The sequence below is a fragment of the Gouania willdenowi genome, chromosome 22 (assembly GCF_900634775.1).
Source record: "Gouania willdenowi chromosome 22, fGouWil2.1, whole genome shotgun sequence".
Lineage (NCBI taxonomy): Eukaryota > Metazoa > Chordata > Actinopteri > Blenniiformes > Gobiesocidae > Gouania > Gouania willdenowi.
In genome coordinates this window covers 25,926,420-25,947,829 of record NC_041065.1, presented here as the reverse complement: position 1 = coordinate 25,947,829, position 21,410 = coordinate 25,926,420, and the positions used below count along the sequence as shown (strand labels likewise).

Below are 21,410 nucleotides of genomic sequence, written 5' to 3'. Positions count from 1 at the left end.
GATGCCATTAATTATGTTGTTTTTTATATCATTGACATTGATCTGCTCCTTATTATTTGTGTATTAAAAAGGAAGTACTTGAAAAGATAATTGATCTATAAGCAATTACTTTCATATGGCAAAAAAATATCATGTCAAGTGAATTCATGTTCTTAAAGGGAAGTTCCTCCAAATGATGAATTGTAAGAGCTTGAAATTCCTCTGGAACTTCCCCAGCATGATGAGCCTTTGATGTATCAATTTAAATTAGTCGGCCAGATTGCCTTGTGTAATGCAGCAGAATGTAAGTTGATATCCTTGGAAGCCACTTCTCTCTCTTGCATAAGTTTAAACGTAGCACATGAGCTTCCCTTTGATTTGTCAATTACATATCTTTGAGCTCTTTTAGCTTGATCATTTGGTTTGATGGCCAAATTGCACGTCTTGTTATGTTTTCACACTGTGACCTGACAAGTCTTTGAGTATGGTGGGAGCAGTGATAATTGCTATCAAACGCACTCAGAGGTTCACACACGGAGAAACGTTTGGTTGCTAAAATGCTAAAGGTCTTAGCTACGAGTCCCTGGAGGAAAGCACCCTTCATAGCGGGATAATCCAGACAGCTCCATACTCTATGCTCCCCTCGTTTTTTACAGTTTATCTGCTAAAGCTTCTCTGAATCTCTTCTACCTGAGAGGAATCGTTCTCTGTACCCGAGCTTATCCTGAGAAACCAGAAGCAGACGCGTTAGTGCTGACAGCCATCACAGCAGAAAGAAACAACACAGCAACACTCAGACATCAGCGTTTTTCCGTATGATCACATGATGACATAACAGGCAAGATGATGCACTTTTGAAAACTGTGGCTCATTGATTTTTTTTTTTTTAAATTTTTATTTTTCTGTTTTTTTGTTTGAACAATCACACAAGTTTATAAAGGTTGGCGTACAACACAATTTGACTGTTAAAACGTTAAAGTAAATAGATGCCTGTGGTCTTTACAAGTCCTCTTTTTTTAAAACAAAACCCAGTGAGAAAAAAAATACAAAAAAAACCTGGAAAAACAGAGAATAAATATTTCTTCCTTTGAGGTTTAAATCACCATCTTTTCCATGTAGGTTTCAAAAATAATATAATTAAATAAAAAGAAAAGTGTACATAGTTTTCTATATCAACATACATACCCACATACAACCCATAACAATTCTAATTTTACCATAGTTATACTCAACACAATTATGAATTAAACTCAGATGGACTTGGACAGAAATTCCTCAGGCAAGGCAAGGCAAATTTACTTGTATAGCACATTTCATACACAAGGCAACTCAATGTGCTTTACATGATCAAAAAGTGCAACAGAAAACATCCAACAGCTTAGCAATCAATAAGAACATTAAAATCAGCAGTAAAAACATTTAAAATCATCAAAAAACACATTACATCAACAACAACCTGACCAGAAATCCTCTTCTCAATCATACTCAGTAGAGAAAAAAGTGCCTTTAACTTGAATTAAAAAAATGTTCACATGTGATGCTGACTTGAGCTCTGTTGCAGTTTGTTCTACTTCTTTGCAGCATAACAACTAAAAGCATTCCCCGGAATCCACCCATTTTGCCGGCCAAGTGGCCAGGCCTCCTAATTTGCCAGACATTGATACAGACCAAGGTCATTGTGGTGATAAAGCCCCCAAAGCAACATGCGCAGTACTTACAAAATTGTTGTTTCTCTCTGAAAATGAATGTGGAGCTTAACCTAAAGAGTGTTTTAAATGTGTTTTGATGAACAAGCAGATTATCATGCTTTGGTAATTGGTACAAAGACTGGTTTCGCTGATGGTGTATCAGCTGAAGTCATTTTACCTGGTGACACGTCACAACAGAATTATCTACAATCACATGGCTGTGCGGGTTTTCGTGCAAAACTTGAAGGTGATTTGGCGGAAATAAATGGTTTCACAAATAATATTTTGAAACCATATCAAACACTTCAATGGAATTTTTACAATTAAAAAAGGCTGAGGGTCCAGTAGTGTGGGGGACATATTGTCTGAAGCAACAGTAGTTGTAACAGTAGTTGACTCTCTCAAACCTATTTAATAATAATGGCAAGGCAAGGCAAGGCAAATTTATTTATATAGCGCATTTCATACTCAAGGCAACTCAATGTGCTTTACATGATAAAACATTCAATTGTTTAAAATCAATAAGAACATTTAAATCAATAAGAACATTTAAAATCATCAGTAAAATCAATTAAAATCATCAGTAAAATCATCATTACATCAACAACATGACAAAAAATCTCTCTCTCAATCATATGCAGTAGAGAAAAAAAGTGCCTTTAACTTTGATTTAAAAATGTTCACATTAGATACTGACTTCAGCTCCGCTGGCAGTTTGTTCCACTTCTTTGCAGCATAACAACTAAAAGCAGCATCACCATGTTTACTGTGAGCTCTGGGCTCCACTATCTGACCTGTGTCCACAGATCTGAGAGACCTGCTGGGTTCATACCTGACTAATATCTCACTGATGGATTCTGGACCAAACCCATTCACAGATTTATACACCAGCTGCAGAACTTTAAAGTCTATTCTGAGGCTGACTGGGAGCCAGTGTAAAGACTTTAAAACTGGAATAAGTTGCTTTGACCTCTTTGTTTTGGTTAAGACCCGAGCTGCAGCGTTCTGAACCAGCTGTAGATATTTGATGCTCTTTTGGGGGATTCCTGTCAGAAGACCATTACAATAGTCCAGTCCTTAGACAACCTAAGCATATTTTTTCTGCTTATTTGCCACTAAAACCTTTTATCTTCACACCTGAAAGTAAAAAAAAATAGAATTATTCCCTTATCACAATAACAGTAACTATATATAAAAGAACAAGAAAAGTCAGCTGAAGGGGGTGGGGTGGGGGCGTGGGGTGAGGTTAAACAAAATCTGCTCTCATGGGGGTAATAAATATGATCCATTTGCTCTAAATAAGATAAAACCTGCCATTTTGGATCCTAATAATATAAGTCAACTTTTCCATTTTAAAGATTTCCAGAACCACTCTAATCCAGCCCATTCATTTTTTAGTTAGTTTTTTTTAGTTTACAATCATACGGAGACTGTTTGGGGGTCACTTCTTTGCTTTCTGAGCCATTCTTCAATATCCTTTTCCTATGAATGTAGTTTTCTTAATCTTTCATCCCAAGTAGGTGAATATAATGCATCAGATTATAGTTTTCGTTCTGGCAATGCAAAGGACAATTTTAAGTTTGTGTAAAGCCCTATTCTCTGGACCTTTTGTTCCCATTCTGCAGTATTTAGTCCGTCACATTGTCGTCCAAGAGACCTCCTCTTCTCACCCATCTTTACCATGACCAATAGTTCCCCCAGGACTCATCCTTTAATACAGTTAAACAGATGTCTAATGAAGATGTTATTTCCTCATTACTGGCTACGGGAATGGGATAGAGCGTAGGAGGAATGAGGAGGGATAGATAGACAGCAGCACACAGTAACAGTTTAATATTCCTTTCGCCCGTGGGCCTGAGATTGTGTCTGCCTCGGACGTCAATATTACATTCCTCACCCACCACAGGCTGTCTTAATAAGGCACCAGGCACACAGAGGGATCAGGCGCGGCAATTACAATTCACCCAGAATTAGTTAATGGAATCTATACAGCAACATTTATGTATCACTTGTGTGTGCCTAATGACTTTGTTGGGGGGAAAAAGCAGGAACAAAAATGGCATTCAGCGCGCTGCAATAAGAGGATTTATTATTTATTTATTTTTTGGTAAATTGTTCCCACCCCCCCTTGTAATTTTTTTTTCTCGTGCTGGGTGGAGATTAAGATGGCTTTCTGGGAAAAATTGCCATGTCAGTGGCTGCATTGTTTGAGAAGAATTGTGGTGATTAATTTTACATACACTTGTGGCACTGGAGCACTCTCGTGTACGAGGGCACAAACAGCACCTTTATTTACTCTCCTCTGCTGCTTCATTTTTTACATGGAACGAAAGAGACGTGCTTAACTATGGACATTTAGGAATTGTTTGTATAATGTTTAAAATCTCTTAAAAACAACCAAGATTAGAATTAAGGGATGCAGAAAAATACATGTGGCTTCATGTGTTGGCTTTAAAAACCGTCTAAAGCAAATTCAGCCATTTTCAAATGGGTCATAAATGTCTTCCTTAAAACATGTTGTCAGAGCCAATTTTACGGTTACCTCGGCTTTAACTTGTGATGGATGCTCTGTGTTGATGAATGATAAGAACCAGACTGAAAAAGGCGATGAAGTAATAAAAAAATGATTTATTCTAAACTAAATAAAAAAGGAGTACGAAGCAGGATCGATGAGGGAGAAGTGACCGGCCGGTCGGAGGAAAAAGAACATAACTAACTGGAAAACTGTCCACATAGTATATTTTACAGATTGATAGCCCCACCCCTGAAGATAGGACAGGAAGAGAGGTCAGCTTGCCCCATGGGCTTGGTGCCACCGGTATTGCATATGATAGTCATGTGTGTGCGTGTGTATTGGGTGTGTGTGTGAGCGTCTGTGGGTGCTGACCAACCTTGAGTTGCAGCTGTGTTTATCAAGTGAGGCATGTGAGAGTTTCTGACCTTCCCAAGGAAGAAAGACAGACAAAGAGAGTGATTGAAAGTTACACCTCGAAGCAGGCATACATTTTTCTAACAGTTTTATTTTCTATGCCAGTATAAAGTGTAGAGATTTAAAAGTGATCCATTTAAAATGATTACTGAGAGATACAAAAACGTACAGACAGCTCAACTGAAAAACTATTATATGGAAACTTTACTTGTAGGAATAAAAGGAGATTTAGAAGCTGCATCTGTAATAACAAAAACACCCTGAATGCAAGCTTATGGAGGTTGATATGTTTGACAAACTGATGTAGGGATTACATCATTCACACAACTCCAACTGGTTTATGAATTTAACGTTAATCGGTCCAAGAAACAGGATGACATGCAACTCAGTGCTAAACGTTAGATTGAAATGCCACTTTTTTTATTTTTACTGTTGAAAAAACTTGATTTAATTTTCCACAAATTATTACATAACATTTTAAATGGAAATTGGAAACAAAATCAAAGAAATTTAAAGTGAAAACCCTGTTGGAACTTATATCTTTCAGTTATTGCTTGGATATTGTCAGTTTCTTACATATTTTGTATTTTATGTATACGTAGAAGTGCAAACTAGGGCACAATAATCGTTTTCCCACATAAAATCTGTAGCCCACTTGAGATCAAACTGCTCCGTATTTGCCCCGTGCACTAAAATGAGTTTGACACCCCTGGACTATGGATCATATGTGAGTGCTCAATGGCTAAAATCTCCAAAATGGAGACGCCCATATTTACAGAAGGCATATTACTTGTATTTGAAGTAATGCCAAATATATTTCTTTTACAAATTAAGAAAGTTTTATTATTCAGCTTTAGATCCATCGTCTAAATTACATTAATGTGATAGTTTGGTATCACTTAAAAACAAATGTTTCATACTGAAATACATCTTTGTATTGCCCACAATCATACAACTTCAATACGACTGTGTATATTAAGTTAATAATTTGGGAAATCAAACCAGAGATTTTATGTAATTTGTGGATCAATGATGTGACACCTAAATATTCTGTCCAACTGCATTTCTTTTAGTTAAAAAAGGTTTAAATGCATAAAAAGATGCCAAATGTATAGTAACAGTATATTTGCACTCAGTTTGATTTTATTGTATTTTTCCAATCTTACTTATTAAATTACTTCTGTAATTTTTTTCTGTTATTCAAAGCGTTGAATCATCATGTCTGGCAATGATTGCTGCTTTGAAAAAATCTTGAAATTTACTCTAAATCTATTCAAATGTATTTTCTGCCCTATTTTAGTTATAGTCCTGTGTTCAGTTGAATTCAACTTTATTGAAATAGCAACAAAGTCATTTCAAAGCGCTTAATAAAATATAGGATAAGATTTCTGTTTTTTTTTTTCTATCATGATATTAATGCGAACCTTGCCCGATGATGCCCATTTTATGAAATGTCGTGGTGAATTTCCCCATACATCATTGACACTTATGTTTTTCCACTAATGAAGACGTTTTCCTTCTAATGTGGTTTAATGTGCTGTAATGTGACACTAAACAGTCGACGTGTGATGTTAAAAGTTTACTTATTGTAGTTCTGCAGTTATTCATCATTCGTCGCTCAACCTAAATCCATAATTTGCTTGGCTTGTTTTCCTGAGATATAAACATTTGTATGTTAATTACTGCTTGGCTTTGACACTTCAAAGCTAACACATCCCCTTGTTACTTTATAGCCACTCAAGTACCGTGCCTGCCTGCCTGCCTGGTGTTTTGGTGCAAAATCAGCCCTCGGGTGTGGGCGAGGGCCAGCTGGAATCCTCAACCTCAGCCCGAGCAGGGCTGCCTTCTCCCTTGTGTTTTCTCTCCTCTTCAGGAATGTGTGATTCTCTTCCAGCTTAGCTTCCCAAAACCTCTGCACTGTTGAGAGAAGAGCAATGGCACGGCTGTGGCATTGTCTGTTCCCCCGGGTAGTGTGGTGCCGCGGTTCTCTCGGCCAGCACCATTGTGAAACCTCATTGAGCGCAGAGTGCTGGTGTAGGCTTTGTGTGTGCTGTTATTTAGCTCAGACGACTGACGCTGGCTCGGCTCTGTAGAACAGATGGGTTAAATGAGGCAGGTCTCATTTTAACACTTCAAAGTGTAATTCTGGGCTTTTGTTGTGTCCTTTAAGGGGACATTGCTCTCATGGGCTTATTTCATGTTACATTTCTTTGCTTATGTAAATGGTAAATGGACTTGATTTTATATAGTGCTTTATCACCACACTGAAGCAGTCCCAAAGCGCTTTACACATCAGCTCATTCACCCAATCACTCTCACATTCACACACCAATGGGACAGGACTGCCATGCTAGTCGACCACTGGGAGCAACTTAGGGTTCAGTGTCTTGCCCAAGGACACTTCGACACATAGTCAGGTACTGGGATCGAACCCCCAACCTCTCGATCAGAAGACGACCCTATTATATTAATTACAGAATGACAACTTTCATTATCTATTCTTTATTATTTGTTCTTCATTTAGAGCAGTGTTTCTCAAATGGGGGTACGTGTACCCGTAGGTGCAGGCGATGGCACTACAAGGAACATTTGAGAAAAATTAACAAATAAAAATGTTAAAAATACTTGGATTTATGTTTGTTTTTAGTTAAAAATGATAATCATAATAATGATGACGGGAATTATTTTAATTAGAACATGAACTGACAACACAAGGGTCAGTCTTGGTCCCACACCCGGTGAGAGAGGACCGAAAATGATAAAAACTATAGAAACAGATCAGAAGGCATTAAATAAAGTTTATTTCCACTTATTTACAAAATGTGGTTTTTTCAAATGTGTGTTATCACTCGTTCATTCAATCATTATGCTTTATAGTTGTTTTTATACAATACTTCTACTTGAGTAGGATATATCGGTACTCTTTACACCTCTGTCTGCCTGTCTGATGGTGTCATTGCTCTAGCTCGTGTCTCCTTGGCCGTTGTCAGAGCCACATCGTTTGAGCTCAGCAACATCCTGCACTGCGTCAAAGTCCTGATAAGTGAGAACACGACCACACTGGTTTCAGTGTGTTGTGCTTTTTATCTGTGAGCTGTGGGTGCAGCCAGCCTGGAGACTGAGCTGTGGAGAATGTGAGAGGCTGACTGGGACCCAGGTGGTCCCGTGCAGACAGGCAGGTCATTTACAGCCCACACTGTACACACATCACTGAGCTCTCACGGCTGACAAGCTCTAACACAGAGATTTGTCAGGCAGTCGGGGAGAGTAAAGAAGTTTAGGGACAGGAGAGTGAGTGGGTGTGTGTGGGGGTGTGTGTGTGTAGGGCTTTGAATATGTGACCAGCGTTGGCTATCAAATGAGCCTCAGAAGCAGGAGCAGACTCGCCCTGTCCACGGCGCCTCACAACCGCTCTGCACCCCGTGCCACCCGCAAACCAGCCCCCCTGCTAAGTGCGTGAGCTGCGGGTTAATTGTCATGCAGGGCGGTAAAATGATGGGTGCGGGAGGTCTCTGCACCTCAACAAAAGTCCCCATCTACACCCCCCCCCCACCACCACCTCCTCCTCCTCCGTTCTTCATCCTTCCTTCAAGTTACAACTAATTCCTGGAGCGGTGCTGAATAAAGACGCGGCTATCTCTTATTAAGACTCACCCCTGCGAGCCCCCCCCCCCCCCGTTAAGTGCACACAAGCACTCGCACGTACAGCATTCACTGACTGCGTCTCACAGTGAACGCAGGGAGAAAAAGCAGAGTGGGAGAGAGAGAAAACCCAGGGAAATGGGGAAGTAGTCAGCAAGCAAGAGTTTTTTACCTCTCTCTCTTTTCCTGATTTACTGCGCTTTCCTCAGAAAGCTCCATTGTTCCCCTAGCCTAAGTCTCATCAGGCCTTTTGTGGCTGACTATCACAGCGGCAGGCAGAGAGCTGGAAATGTATAAATGGTATCATGCCTTGTGATTAATGGCGGTGCTTATGAGTCAGGTCTGATAACGGGCCTGCTCTCTACTCAATTTCAGATACCGTTAATGGAATCTGTCTTCTGCGATTGTAATGTGAGAGCGCCTAATTTGCTATGGAGCTTGAAGCTGTCACCGGCAAGGGATTGTGGGGTCATAAGGGACCTGGCAGCCGTTTGGCCTGCAGCTTGTATCTGCGGTGCTGAATAGAGCAGCTCTCTGCCTGTCAGTTAGCTGATAGGCTGATGAGGACTCTAAGCCACTCCACACAATGGTGGAAAGGGCCATACTGCCTGACTTCCTAATTGTCGAGCCTGCTCGTATTTCAGAGCCAGCGTGCCGAGGACTGGGCTGCTTTTCTTTTCTCTCCCCTCTCTCTTCTTGAACTTTTTTTTTTCATTTTTCACCCCACATCCTGCACACTGTCTCACCCCTTTAACGCCCACTTCTCCGACACTGTTTTTTCTTTTCTTTCCCTCGTCTTCATCATTTGTCGCACCTCTCTCTCCTCTTCGTCGTTCATTTCAGTAAGTGGTGGGTCTTAGCGTGTGACAGATTATCCCAAGGTTGCCTCAATTACTGAAAGCGGGATGGAGACAGTACAGGAAAGGGAGAAGGGAGAAACTTTTGTGCACACATTATATTTAAGTAGCTGAGGATAAAGTGCTATCTGTACCACCGCGGTTTCTGTGCCAGTTTCTTCCTGATCAACCAGCCGCCGGAGAGAACGTTCTCGTGATATGTGAATTACCCCAAATCACCGGGAGTGTTTTTCAAGGCCTGTCCGAGAAGAAAACGGAGGGCATAGGGAAGATTATAATGGGTGTCCAAATTGGACTCAACAAAGTTGTGGCTTTTTTATGAGTGCAAAATGTGATTTTCAGTGTGAAGCTGGTTTTGTTATTCAAGTTTTTATTTATTTTTTGGTTTGATTTCTTGCTTAAAAAAAGTACCTGCAGCACTAATAACTATACTTGCATAACTTTTTACTTGAGTTTGGACACCTTTGCGTCACCTTGCTACAGTTGATGTTGGAGATGATCCTTTTTTAATTGTTAAGCATGGTACACACAGGGATATCATACTGAGACAGAAATAAGGCACACAACTGTTCACTACTACTACCAAGTTACAAACTTTACTAATGAACCTAACTTGCTTGTTTTTTGGTTGTTTTTTTTACCTTTAACCTTTAATTAATCTCATTGACATTAATCTCTCTTTTTCAAGAGGGTCCTGGTCTAGGGGACTTGCTCAAGGTCCCACAGTGATGGTCTACAGTGGATTTGAACCTGCAACCCTCTGGTTACAAACCCACTTCTGTAACCACTAGGATGTGGATTCCCCAAAATGGCCTGCTATGCAGTAGGGTGGTTCATCAAAGCATGAGAAAAATAGATGACGCTGATTAGAATCCTGCATTAGGGTTTGGCATCCAGGAGATAATTTAAGAAGACATTTGGAAGAAAAAGGAGATGTTTTCGAGTTTCCAACCACTGCTCAAAGTACCCTGGAAATTGACTAATTACATTGTCCATATATAACATTATGGAAAAGGAAGCTTCAGAGATTCTACCCTTAATCAAACAGATTATGCAGGGAAGCAGATCAGTGATTTTTTTCACCATCAGCACAATGCATTTCTTTGAAACCCTTACTGCACAAGAACATTTTTGTGACAACAAAGCCAGTGGTTGCTGGACTCTTTAAGTAATGTTTTTATGCAAGAACAAACCCCAAATTTTCCATTATGCCTTTTTTATTTGGCTCGCTACAGTATGTTATAGTATGGAGCAAGTGTCGCCGAATGTTAATTAATTTGCATAACATTAGGACCCAAGAAAAATTGGCAAGATATGGAACCAAATGCAGGGTTCTAACCTAGAGAATCTAAAAAAAAAAATTTGGACCACCATACTATGCAGTGATGGAGGCCATCGACTCCTAAGACTTGTTATTCTCAAAATCTTGACCTTTTCCTTTCTCCACGGTCAGATTGGCCGGTCCTGGTCCAGGAGCTTTCCTGGCTGGTGGGCTGTTTGCTGTGTCCAGGCTGAGCTGGCAGTGGTCCATGGTGGCTGAAGTCTTCACCCTCAACAACCTGTTTGTCGGCCTGCTTTTCTTCCTGACGGCCAGCTTTCACTGTGCTGCAACTGCTACTCAGAGGTGGAAGGTGACAAACTGAATCATGCTCACAGTATTCCTCAGGTGTTTCAATAAGATGAACTCACTGCACTATTGTTCTGGTCTGTATCAGATTGCCCACTGGGGAGCAGTTTGCTGTGGCTTGGGGCTCTGTAACCAACACACCTTGGTGCTGTATATATTGGTCGTCGTTCCCTGGGTCCTCTACATACTCTACTCCAAGGAGGTAAGGATACATGTAGGGCAGGGGTGGCAAAGTCAATTTAGTTTAAAGGGCCACATACAACCTAGTGTGACCTCAAGTGGGCCGGACCAGAAAAATCCATGTTAATGTGAAGGAAATGATTCACAGATTTCTACCAATTTTACCCCATATTATATATATTATTTATTTTTTTTTTTTCAGTTGCCTAATCCGTTAAGACCATTTGAAGGATTGATTGTGAGGTTAGGTACCATATTGGATCAGGCGGTATATTTCTGTCTGAGCCCGACCCAAACCCGGGCTTCATTTTTAAATATCTGTCCGAAGTTTAGATATTCATTCTCTATCACAGGAGTGTCCAACTCATTTTAGTTAAAGCGCCTAGTTTGACCTCAAGTGGGCCGGATCAGAAAAATCCCTGTTTTTGTGAAGAAAAAAAAACACAAATTCAGACAACATCCTGAATATTAAGCAATTGTTGAAAATTCCTTTACTTTGCAACAAATTTTCTCGAAATTTGCCTGTATTCTATGGGACAATTTGCTAGAATTTTCCAGTTTTTAAAGAAAAAAAAACAATTGTGATTTAATATTAGTGTAAATACTGTAATTTGAATTTCCTGTTTTTGCTGTAATTGTTACTTTGAACAAAATCATCCTGCGAGCCGGATGAGATGCTCTGGCAGGCCGAACTCGGCACCCGGGCCTTGAGTTGGACATTTGTGATGTAGGGTATAAACAGTGTGTTAAACATGTTGAACTCTGTCTTTATTTCCACAGGAATTGTCTTGGTGCTTCCTCGTGTCTCTGGGATTGTGTTTCCTCGCCGGCTTTGTGCCTTATGTCTACCTGCCCATTTCATCTTACCTTAACACAGCCCGTTGGAGCTGGGGAGACCAGACGAGCCTTTCTGGTCTGCTTGTCCACCTGCTCAGGGCTGAATACGGCACTTTTAGTCTGGTACGCTCTGCTGCATTCTCTTTGCATTGACAGTGATAATGATAATCAATGTCCTTAGTGTTACGCACTTGTATTTATTCTACTCTGCAGGCCAAGAACGAACAATCTGTGAACATGTCCTTGATGCTACAGTAAGTTTGTCTTCTTTTTAGAAATATATCAAAAATGTATTTTTAACACACCCTCCCAATCTTTATATCAAATAACACTTCAAAGTTAATAGTTTTCTGATTACAGTAGCGAAAATCAAAGAATAGGTGATTCTGACAGTTATGATTTTTACAGTTAACAGCATTTTATGTATTACACATTAAACGTTGGTCAGCTCTGTATTTACAATCTGAAATGTGCATGTAAAAGTTTAGAAAAGAAGCTCAATTTAAGTTAAACTGTAAAGCATATATTGCACTTTAGAAAGATTCTGAAACATGGAAAATATTAAACTTTTAAACAACACAACAATCTAACAATTATAAAATTATTTTAGCTACATTCTGTTTAAGTGGGGGTAAGCTATAGCAAAGCCTGCCCTGAGTCTGACGGGGCGGTTCATTTATGTCAACGCCCCGAAATACCATTAATTATTTACTTGCAATTCTTCCATATAATCCCTTTCATTTCCAATAAAAAGTGACTGGTTGAAATTTATGCGCAGACACTGGCCGCTTAAATGAAATTGATCCATCAACTTATTTTAGGATGGATAGTTTTGGGTGTCAAATTAATTTTAGTTCAGGGGCCAAATACGGAGCAGTTTGATCTCAAGTGGCCCACAGATTTTATGCGGGAAAAAAAGGAATTTTAACATTATTATGCCCCAGTTTGCACTTCTGCGTAGATATAAAATACAAAATTATGTAAGAAACCAACAATATTCAAGCAAAGAGTGATAGCTATCAGTCCCAACAGAATCTTCACTTTAAATTGCCTAGATTTTGTGCCCAATTTCTATGTAATTAAAGGAAATGGAAAGGATTTTGTTGATAGTATCAACTTCTGTCTGATACAAGTCTTTTGAAACGGAAGCCATTTGTAGTTGAGGGATTGGTTTCTAACGGTGTGCCAACATCTTAATAAAAAGGGGTATCTATGTGGTAAAAGGAAGACCCAACCGCTGTGTGTGATGGTTCTGCTGGTTTACATCTCTTTACACACTGATCCAGCACACAGTCGTTTCCGCAGCCCATCTTCTTTCTCTTTTTTCCTCTGCAGCTTTTGTTCTTCCCCTTCCACTCCACTCTCCCCCCCCCCCCCCCCCCCCCCCCCCCCCCACCCCACCCCATCAAAGCAGAACTGAACCTGCTTAGAGGGCCAAATCGCTGTGTTCTGTTTCCCCAGCAGTTTGAAATGATCACTCAGCTCTGGTGTTTAAAGCGTGACAAGCTGTGATGACAGACACTGCAATAGAGCTGGAGAAATTGTGTTTTTCCACTCCAGCACTCCTCCCTCTTCCTTCACCCAATTTCCTCCCTTTGCTTCTCGCTACTACCAGCAACACCACAGTTATCCCACTCCTGGTATCTTTCTCCAGCTGTCTTAAGACCCCCCACTACCACCACCAGCACCACCCCTCCCCCCCTACTGCCAGGCACCCACCTCTTCCAGTCACCCCTGCTGCTTGATGGACAAGCACACCTTCAAGATTGGGGAGAGAGGCGAACATGACAGGCATGTCGCACTGGAGACATAAACCCACTGGAGAAGCTGACACACACACACCAACATGCGCTACCCGGCACATGCACACATAGTGTACATTGGGAGAGATATATACAGACTCAATAAGCTGTCAAATAGAGATGGGTATTAAGGAAGAGGAAGGAAAGTATCTCTGCTCTGAGCAATCGGTGAGTGACAGGCGCTGTGAGCAGAGAATGGGGCTGTGTGGGGGGTGTGGAGGGGTGGGTGGCACCGTCATTCCTATCTGTCAATCCGATTGAGAGGAGACGAGCACAGGCCAAGGAGTTTGTTTAGATTTTTCATCGTGTTGAAGGGCATTTAGTAAACGTCCTTGAGCTTGGTTGCTGGGATGGTCAATCAGCTTGTTTTGTATCTTTGTTTTTCTGTGTGCAGGGCCCAGCTGGACCACTGCATGGCAGACCTTTCACTTCCTGTTTTGATACTGGTCATAATAGGCCTTTTCCTCCCCTCACGTGACAGGTAAGAACTCAGCCAAGCACGTCTGAAGCACCATTAAAAAAAAAAAAAAAAAAAAAAAACCATAAATCTAATCCCCCCCGAAGTAAAAGACAGGAAACAAAAACTGCTGACAAAATGCTGATCTTCCAAAAGAAAACACAAAACAAAACTGAGGCACGGCACTGTCAAGTTGTCACAGCGCGCGACATTGAAATCAAGAGGACTGTATTTTAAATTTGTTAAATACATGGCTGAGTGTGCATCTAAATCATTCACATATCTTTGTATGAAGCATCCGGTTTCTTTTTGTTTTGATGAGGATTATGAGCGGTAACTGCTGGGATCTGTAGGTGGAGCTGATAAACTTTTGCAATATCCTGGAATTTAACAAAAAACAGTGGACACTGTACATTACACGCACATTTATACAGGTCATTTCACTTACAGTAGCTATGCCGTTAGAGGAGACTGCACAATCCCAATGAGAGAGTGGATTTGGCCAGTCGTCTTTTACATTTTAAGCTGCCCATACTGGAATGTATTACCTGTATATATTAGGGACATGCCCACATATCATTAATTTAAAACCCAGCTAAGAAAATGGCTTTTGAGTAATCAGATCTGCAATCATCAGCCCTGATAGTCAGGAGTTCACTTGCATTTTATTTTCTATTTTTATTTAAATATGCATTGAACAATTTAATGAAACTGACTTATACATTTTTAGGAAGCTGAGTTATAAAGTTTCATTAATGTTTTCATGCTGTTTTAGAATGTGACATTTTCTATTCTACTAATGTTGATGAGTTTTTGTTTTTACTTTTAACACAGGGTTCCTGCGGATCCTTAAAAAGTCTTAAAAATAATTAAACTCATGAATCTAAAAAATAAGGCCTTAAAATGTCTTGAATCATTGTTTCAAAAGTTTTAAATTTTAACACATAATAAGAATGATTTTATGATTGTAATCAGTCTCACATTTCAAAATAAATGGTAACATTGTTTTTTTTTGTTTAAAAAACATGGAGAAATGTACATTTAACAAAAATTGCCTGTCCAACAAAGATTTTTCTTAATGGCTTTTCATTATGGTTTTTATTTTTTGTGTTTTTGTTGTCGTTTCAATGATTTCTGGCTATTTTTGTAGTGTTTTTTTGATTATTTTAGTTGTTTTTTTTGTTGTGTATAATTTTGTGTGTTTACTTTGGGGGCCGCCAGTTGCACGTCTGCACTAGATGCTTGAAAAAAAATTACCCTAACCCTATGTAATTTATGTGGCCTTTTTTCCCCCTAATTATGTTTACTGTAGGGTTGGTCTTAAATTAAATTTCAAATGGCAATAAAAAGTCTTAAAAAGTCTCACATTTCATTTGACTAAAGCTGTAGGAACCCTGTAACAGCTTTCTAGGGACAGCAGATGAAAAATAGCCATTTTAACGCTGGTACATTTACTGTAATGTTGATGAATGTACATTGTCCCTGTCAAATAAAAAAAATTAAAAAAAACAACTTGAGAAAATCTAATTTGCTTACTAAACAGTCTTCATCTTTTGACATCAACAACAATCATTGATCGGTGGGATATTAGCGGACAGCTGCTGGAAACCTTTAAATCAATCTGCTGTGCTATGGTTTGAATGTCTCTTCAGGTTCAGATGATGCTTTGGTATTTGCCATAAGGATAACACGTCTTCTTTTTTCAGTGTGTAAGTGCCTTTTACAGCTGTAATGTAATAGATTTGTGATTCAGTGCTTGGCACAGGCTCATTATGGCTCAGTGTGCATTGCAAAATCAATCATGCACCTTTTAGCTGGCTGACGCTTTGATTTTCCCTCAGGCTTGTGGTCGCCATCCGTGTGTTAATATTGTTCGGACTAAGCAAGTGTTTTTATAGGGTGATGATGAGAGAAAGTGATACTTAGGGGAAAAAAAGTGTCTATGTGACAGCTGGAATAGCTGAGTAAATCCTCCTTGTGTCTTTCTACTGTAGTACGGGCCGCTCTGTGTGCTGGCTCTTCACTGCCATGCTGGTGGTGTACTCACTATTCTTTGCTTGGAGAGCAAACCTGGACATCAGCAGACCATTATTGCTGGGAGTGGTGAGTAAAGTGTTTTTTTTTTTCTTTGCTTAATTCGGGTCTTATTGGTCGTTTGAAATGTTGGCGGTAAATTGGTCCTGAAAATATGAAACCACTGATCACTCTTAGGCTAATCGTCCTCTTTAATGATCAAAAATACAACACTCATTGTGATTTGTGAAGAAAACTTTTATTTAATAGAAGGTAGCATGTGTTTGTGTTTTCATGACTAAAGTAGTGGTTCCCAACTAGGGGTACATGTGCATGCATCTGCCAATTTCATTTAGGACAAATTTGACATGTATACAGATCTTTTCCTCATCCACCCATAATAATTTGTGGCACAACTCTTAAAAATACATCAAAAGGTGAAGTTCAAAACATCAGAAATGAATGAGAAGAAGGCTTAAATCTGTGGAAAGCATTCAGACGACCTTGCTAGCACAAAAAACAATGCATAACTCCACTATCTAACACAATTTAACTCTACTATTTGTCTTTTTATTGTGTTGCTGCAAAAGTAAATTTCCCTTCTGGGGATCAATAAATGTGTATTCTATTTTATGCTATAACATGAACTAAGGGGTACTCACATTAAAAACTGAAAGGATAAAATAAGGAGTACCTGCTAAAAAAAAAAACTGTTGGGAAACACTGCTCGAAAGTTTATACTTTGCATTAAGTTACAGTAGTTCAAATTCCCAATGACATGAAGTTCAAATATGGTAAAAAATTACTTGTTTACTTGTACATGTTTTCCCTTAAGTAACTCTATTCTTAGTTACTTATATATTTTTGCACTTGTGCACCAATGAAAACACTGTCTTTCTGTGCAGGTGGAACGTTTCTGGCTCCAGAGCGATGCTGCTGTGTGTGTGCTGGCAGGCCTCGGCCTCAGCAGGACTCACACTGAGCTGGAGAGGAGGCTGGGCCTTGGGGGGCTGTGGAAGACCACAGGCTGGGTCCTCACTGTGGCTCTTTTAGCACATATGGTGCACACCAACCAAAGGTGAGTGTTGTGTAATGTTGTTATTGAACTAAGGAGGTGGTTCTGAGTTTAAAAAGCTTATTTTAAGTGTGTGGGAAGAAGGTTTGTTGTGTGCTGTTCTAAGCTTTTCTGTCCATTTTATAAATCTGGTTTTCCTGGGAACTAACTAAGGGTAAAATGTCACTATTTTCTTTGCACAGCCAAAATTATGTGTTTAGGGGTTTTGTGTTGTTTTGTCTTTTTTTGTAAACTCTCCAAATTTGCAGATGGTGAAGAAACTAATTCTGCTGCAACACAGATTTGATCACATAATTATTCTAGCAAAGGTGTATTTCTAAGTCTGCAGGCTATTCTGATTCCACGCTCTATTTGTGTTTCTGTTTCAAGATGCTCTTGTTATCGAGATTAATTTCCAAATTGTACTTGATGAGTGTTACGACAGAGAGACTCTCTGTTGCTTTAGTTTTTCTGCAGAATTCATACTGCAGTAGAATTACCAGAGGTGTATAGAGTACTGATATATCCTACTCAAGTAGAAGCACTGTTACTTGATTGATTACTGCTGTGATAGTTAGCTGCTGTGATAGACAGACGTCACTGAGATGGCCGCATCTGTAGACGGTGGAGACGCCGTCTCTCAGTATATAAATAAAGTTGAATTGAATTGAAAGTAAAAGTTACTAATTTTTGGTAATAATTCTTGCCACAGTTCCCTTGCATACAGTAAACATCTCATGTATAAATTAAAAAGGAAGAGACGAAGTCTTGCACAATTGAAACTTCAATTATTTTCCACAAAATCATCTGTGTAAAATGGAAGATTTGTCAAAATGTACAATTCTTTTTAAAGAAGATAACCAGGGTCCCCACTGTCATGAAATTCCTGGGAAAGTTATGGAATTTAAAAAATGGATTTTCCAGTTTTGAAAAGTCATGGAACAATTTAACTGTTTTGGAAATATAGCCTATTTTATTTTAATGTTTAAAATCCAACCTTTGCCATTACACCTTGTGTTGTACATCGCTTTTAATAAATGTGTCTACAAATTGAAATTGTAATTTTATAATTAAATATGGTAGCACTTATTTAGTTGTTACATTCAACAGCTGATGAATCTTTATTTTAAAAAAGATTGAAAAATGGGTGTCAAAGGCAATTGTGCCATGCCATATGATAGATAAGTGATGGCACGACTAAGAACATATGCATTTAATGTTCAATGTGCCAAGAGACCATGAAACAGAAATAGAATAATAATCACAAAAAATGATAATTTACTCAGTAACCGTTGGGTGTAGAAATGTAACAAATTACTTTTAAAACGTACTTAAGTACAAGTAAAATGACTGATTAAGATAAAAGCAACTCAGTTACACTAACGTGAGTACTTGTAATCCATTACTTTCATGTCTGGTAATTACAGAACGCATGAACAAGTCTGCTTTGTGAGGTTGAAACAGAACTCTGCTATTTTAGTTCCATCCTGATCTTCCCCATGTGCAACTTTTCCCTGAGTCAACCTGATTTGTTTCTCCTGTGCTTCAGCTGAAGTCTGAACTCCACATGTCATGGACGTGGCTGAAGAAAGGCACGGTTAGCACAAAGATTCCACTCTCAGAGCTCAGTCTGAGATGTTAGCCGTCCGAAAAAGGCAGATTAACACCAGCATAACACCAGGGAGTGCCAGGAAGCTATCAGTGAGCGTCTTTGATCAAAGGGAGAGCATGGCCTGTTCTGTCAGACCCATCACACCTGTCTCCACATTATGAGAGGCGAAGGGGAGGGGGGCACTGCCAACTTACCCTGAGAGCACCTTAAAAGCAAAGCTACAAACACTCTTACCTACGTTTTCAGGCAAGGTAGAGATAGCTAGTGTTTTTAAATGCACGTGTACAAATAGTGTTTTGTGTTTGGCCTCAGGGAGTGCGATCAGAGCGGGAACAGAGTGGTGGAGAAGTTCGGCAGGGAGATTCTGGCCTCGGTCCCTGCAGAGTCGATTATCCTGACCAGAGGAGACCTGCCAGGAAACACTCTGCGGTACTTGTATTACTGCCAGGGAGAGCGACCCGATGTACGCCTGGTTGACCAGGAGGTTGGATGCAGTTCATGATCTATTATTTTCATTTAATCTTCTCAACCAGGGTTGGGGTCAATTAGAATTGTAATAGCGTAATTGGTAATTAATTAAAATCGTGAAGTAATTATAATTGTAGTCGTAAAAGAACAAATACGTTGCTGTTGAAATCGTATTTGAATTGTAATGGAGTTCAGATCATTTACTTTGTATTTGGAATTGGCATGGAAATTTTACAAAAAACTGTCATTTCCAATTGAATTAAACACAAACCTGTGGAACCATATTACAGTTCTATGGCTTACACTTACGTAGTTAATACTCATTAAAATATGTTTCATATCAAGTTTAACTGTCATTTCAAAATAATTAGAAATCAAAGGGTATAGTGACAGAAAAAAGGTTAAGACGCCCACACTAAACATATTAATATCTATATTTTCATGGATAATGAAGCCTAACAAGGTAACCAAGAGACGAGAAACAAATTGGATGATAGATCATATTTTTTAGTGTGTTTTACAGCTGATTTAAGACATGGATTAAAACTGACCCTTTATTATAAGAGATGTTTATAGGAAGGTTACGTTTTATTAATAATTGTGATTAATTGTAATTCGAACTTTAGTAATTGTACTTTACTGTCAGGGGGAAAATAATAATTGTAATTTTAATTGCAATTGGGGAAAATGCCAGTCAATGTAATCGAGTTGTAACTGAACGTGGATAATTGAAGACATAATTGTAATTTAAAAATGTAATTGACCCGAACAATGAACTTCCAATCTCCATACAACAGGTACATAATGGCTGAGTTCTTTTTCTTTTTACCAACATCACAAAATAAAAGATGAGATTCTCCTTAGATTTTCTCTGTTAAGTCATAAACCAAATAAATAGAACGCACCTATTCACAAACATCAACAAAGTCATGGCCAGGATTAACACGTCATTCACTGACTTACATCATGATCAGTTAAATCATTAGACCTTTACTGTGTTTTTTAATAAAACAAAAACAAAACAATAATAACAACCGAAAAACTAAATAAAAAGTACATATTTTTCCTTTGTTTTTCTTTTCTATAAATCCTGCTATGTACCTCTTAGACAAAATCAGACCTAATCGGTCGCACAATTTTTACCCAATTTTCCCAAATCCATTTACATGGAGTAAGTTAACTTTTCCATCACAGATTTTTAGAACACCCTAATTTTTCCAGTTATTTATTGCATTTCAAGTCGTGCAAGTCCAATGAATAGCTTAAAATGATACAACGGTAAGTACTGAACAGCCAGAGGCTAAAAAAAAAAGGTTTGGTGACCCAAAACTGAAAAATAATGTACATTTCAGAATTATACAAATAGGCCTTTTTCAGGGAACACGAAGTGGGTTAACAATTTAAAACTGTTAGTAGCTGGTGCTACTAATTCTTACAGGTTTTACAAAGTTTCTTGGTTCCTTACAACCCCCTCTGTCTGCATAAAAGCAGCGTTAGAACACTGTACTTTGATGAGTCAAAAGTTTAGAATACATTTTGGTCTATAAATTGATTCCATTTTTTTTTTTCAACTCAAATTGCTTATTTTTTCTATGCTTTCATTTCAGAGTGCAATGACACAAGAAACTGAATAATTTTCTGTAAAAAACTGGAAAAAGTGTGCTGTTCTAAAACTTTTGACCGGTAGTGTATATTGTGCTTAACTTCAATCCAGTCGTCCACCATTGGTACCTCTTCATCCACATTCTGGTAATTGCCTTCTTACATGCCATAATCATTAGTCTATAGATGTGTTTATCTACAAATCTTGTAAAATAAAGTCCAGTATAGTGCCTTTAATGTAAGTGGGAGGTTTACATTCACAATTTCGTCTATACACTTCATAATCTCCTGCCAGTAGTCGTTAATGGATGAACAACTGCAGAATACATGAAAATGGTCGGCTTTATCAACACCACACACATACTGTCTGTGCTGGTGTTCTAAAGAATCTTATGATGTTGTTCCGTCATCCTCTGATATAATCATATATTCGCAACCTTTCTAATGACTGATTTAAACAAAAATACCAAATCCTACAGAAATGTTCTCATGTTCTCCATTTAGATGATGACGTACAGCTGGTATGTGGCCAAGCTAGCCCATCACCACCCCGGGGTGCATTTTCCTGGCCTTCGGTGGGACCCAGCCCATCCTGAGGAGAAAGACACTTTCAATTTGGAGCAATTTCTGTCCAACAACACACAGTGAGTTTTTCACACAAAG

The 21,410-nt window shown here is 38.9% G+C and overlaps 1 protein-coding gene across 2 annotated transcripts in view; it reads left to right on the top strand.

Annotated features, from left to right (window-relative positions):
* tmem260 (transmembrane protein 260) overlaps positions 1 to 21,410 on the top strand; it is a 45,383-nt gene that overhangs the window by 17,444 nt on the left and 6,529 nt on the right. For both annotated transcript variants that reach the window (XM_028439034.1, XM_028439033.1), the window contains 9 exons: positions 10,549 to 10,726; positions 10,811 to 10,924; positions 11,683 to 11,862; positions 11,953 to 11,993; positions 13,936 to 14,022; positions 15,993 to 16,101; positions 16,917 to 17,089; positions 18,990 to 19,161; positions 21,252 to 21,391. In XM_028439034.1, the coding sequence (XP_028294835.1) occupies positions 10,549 to 10,726; positions 10,811 to 10,924; positions 11,683 to 11,862; positions 11,953 to 11,993; positions 13,936 to 14,022; positions 15,993 to 16,101; positions 16,917 to 17,089; positions 18,990 to 19,161; positions 21,252 to 21,391 (1,194 nt within the window). The remainder of the gene's footprint in view (positions 1 to 10,548; positions 10,727 to 10,810; positions 10,925 to 11,682; positions 11,863 to 11,952; positions 11,994 to 13,935; positions 14,023 to 15,992; positions 16,102 to 16,916; positions 17,090 to 18,989; positions 19,162 to 21,251; positions 21,392 to 21,410) is intronic.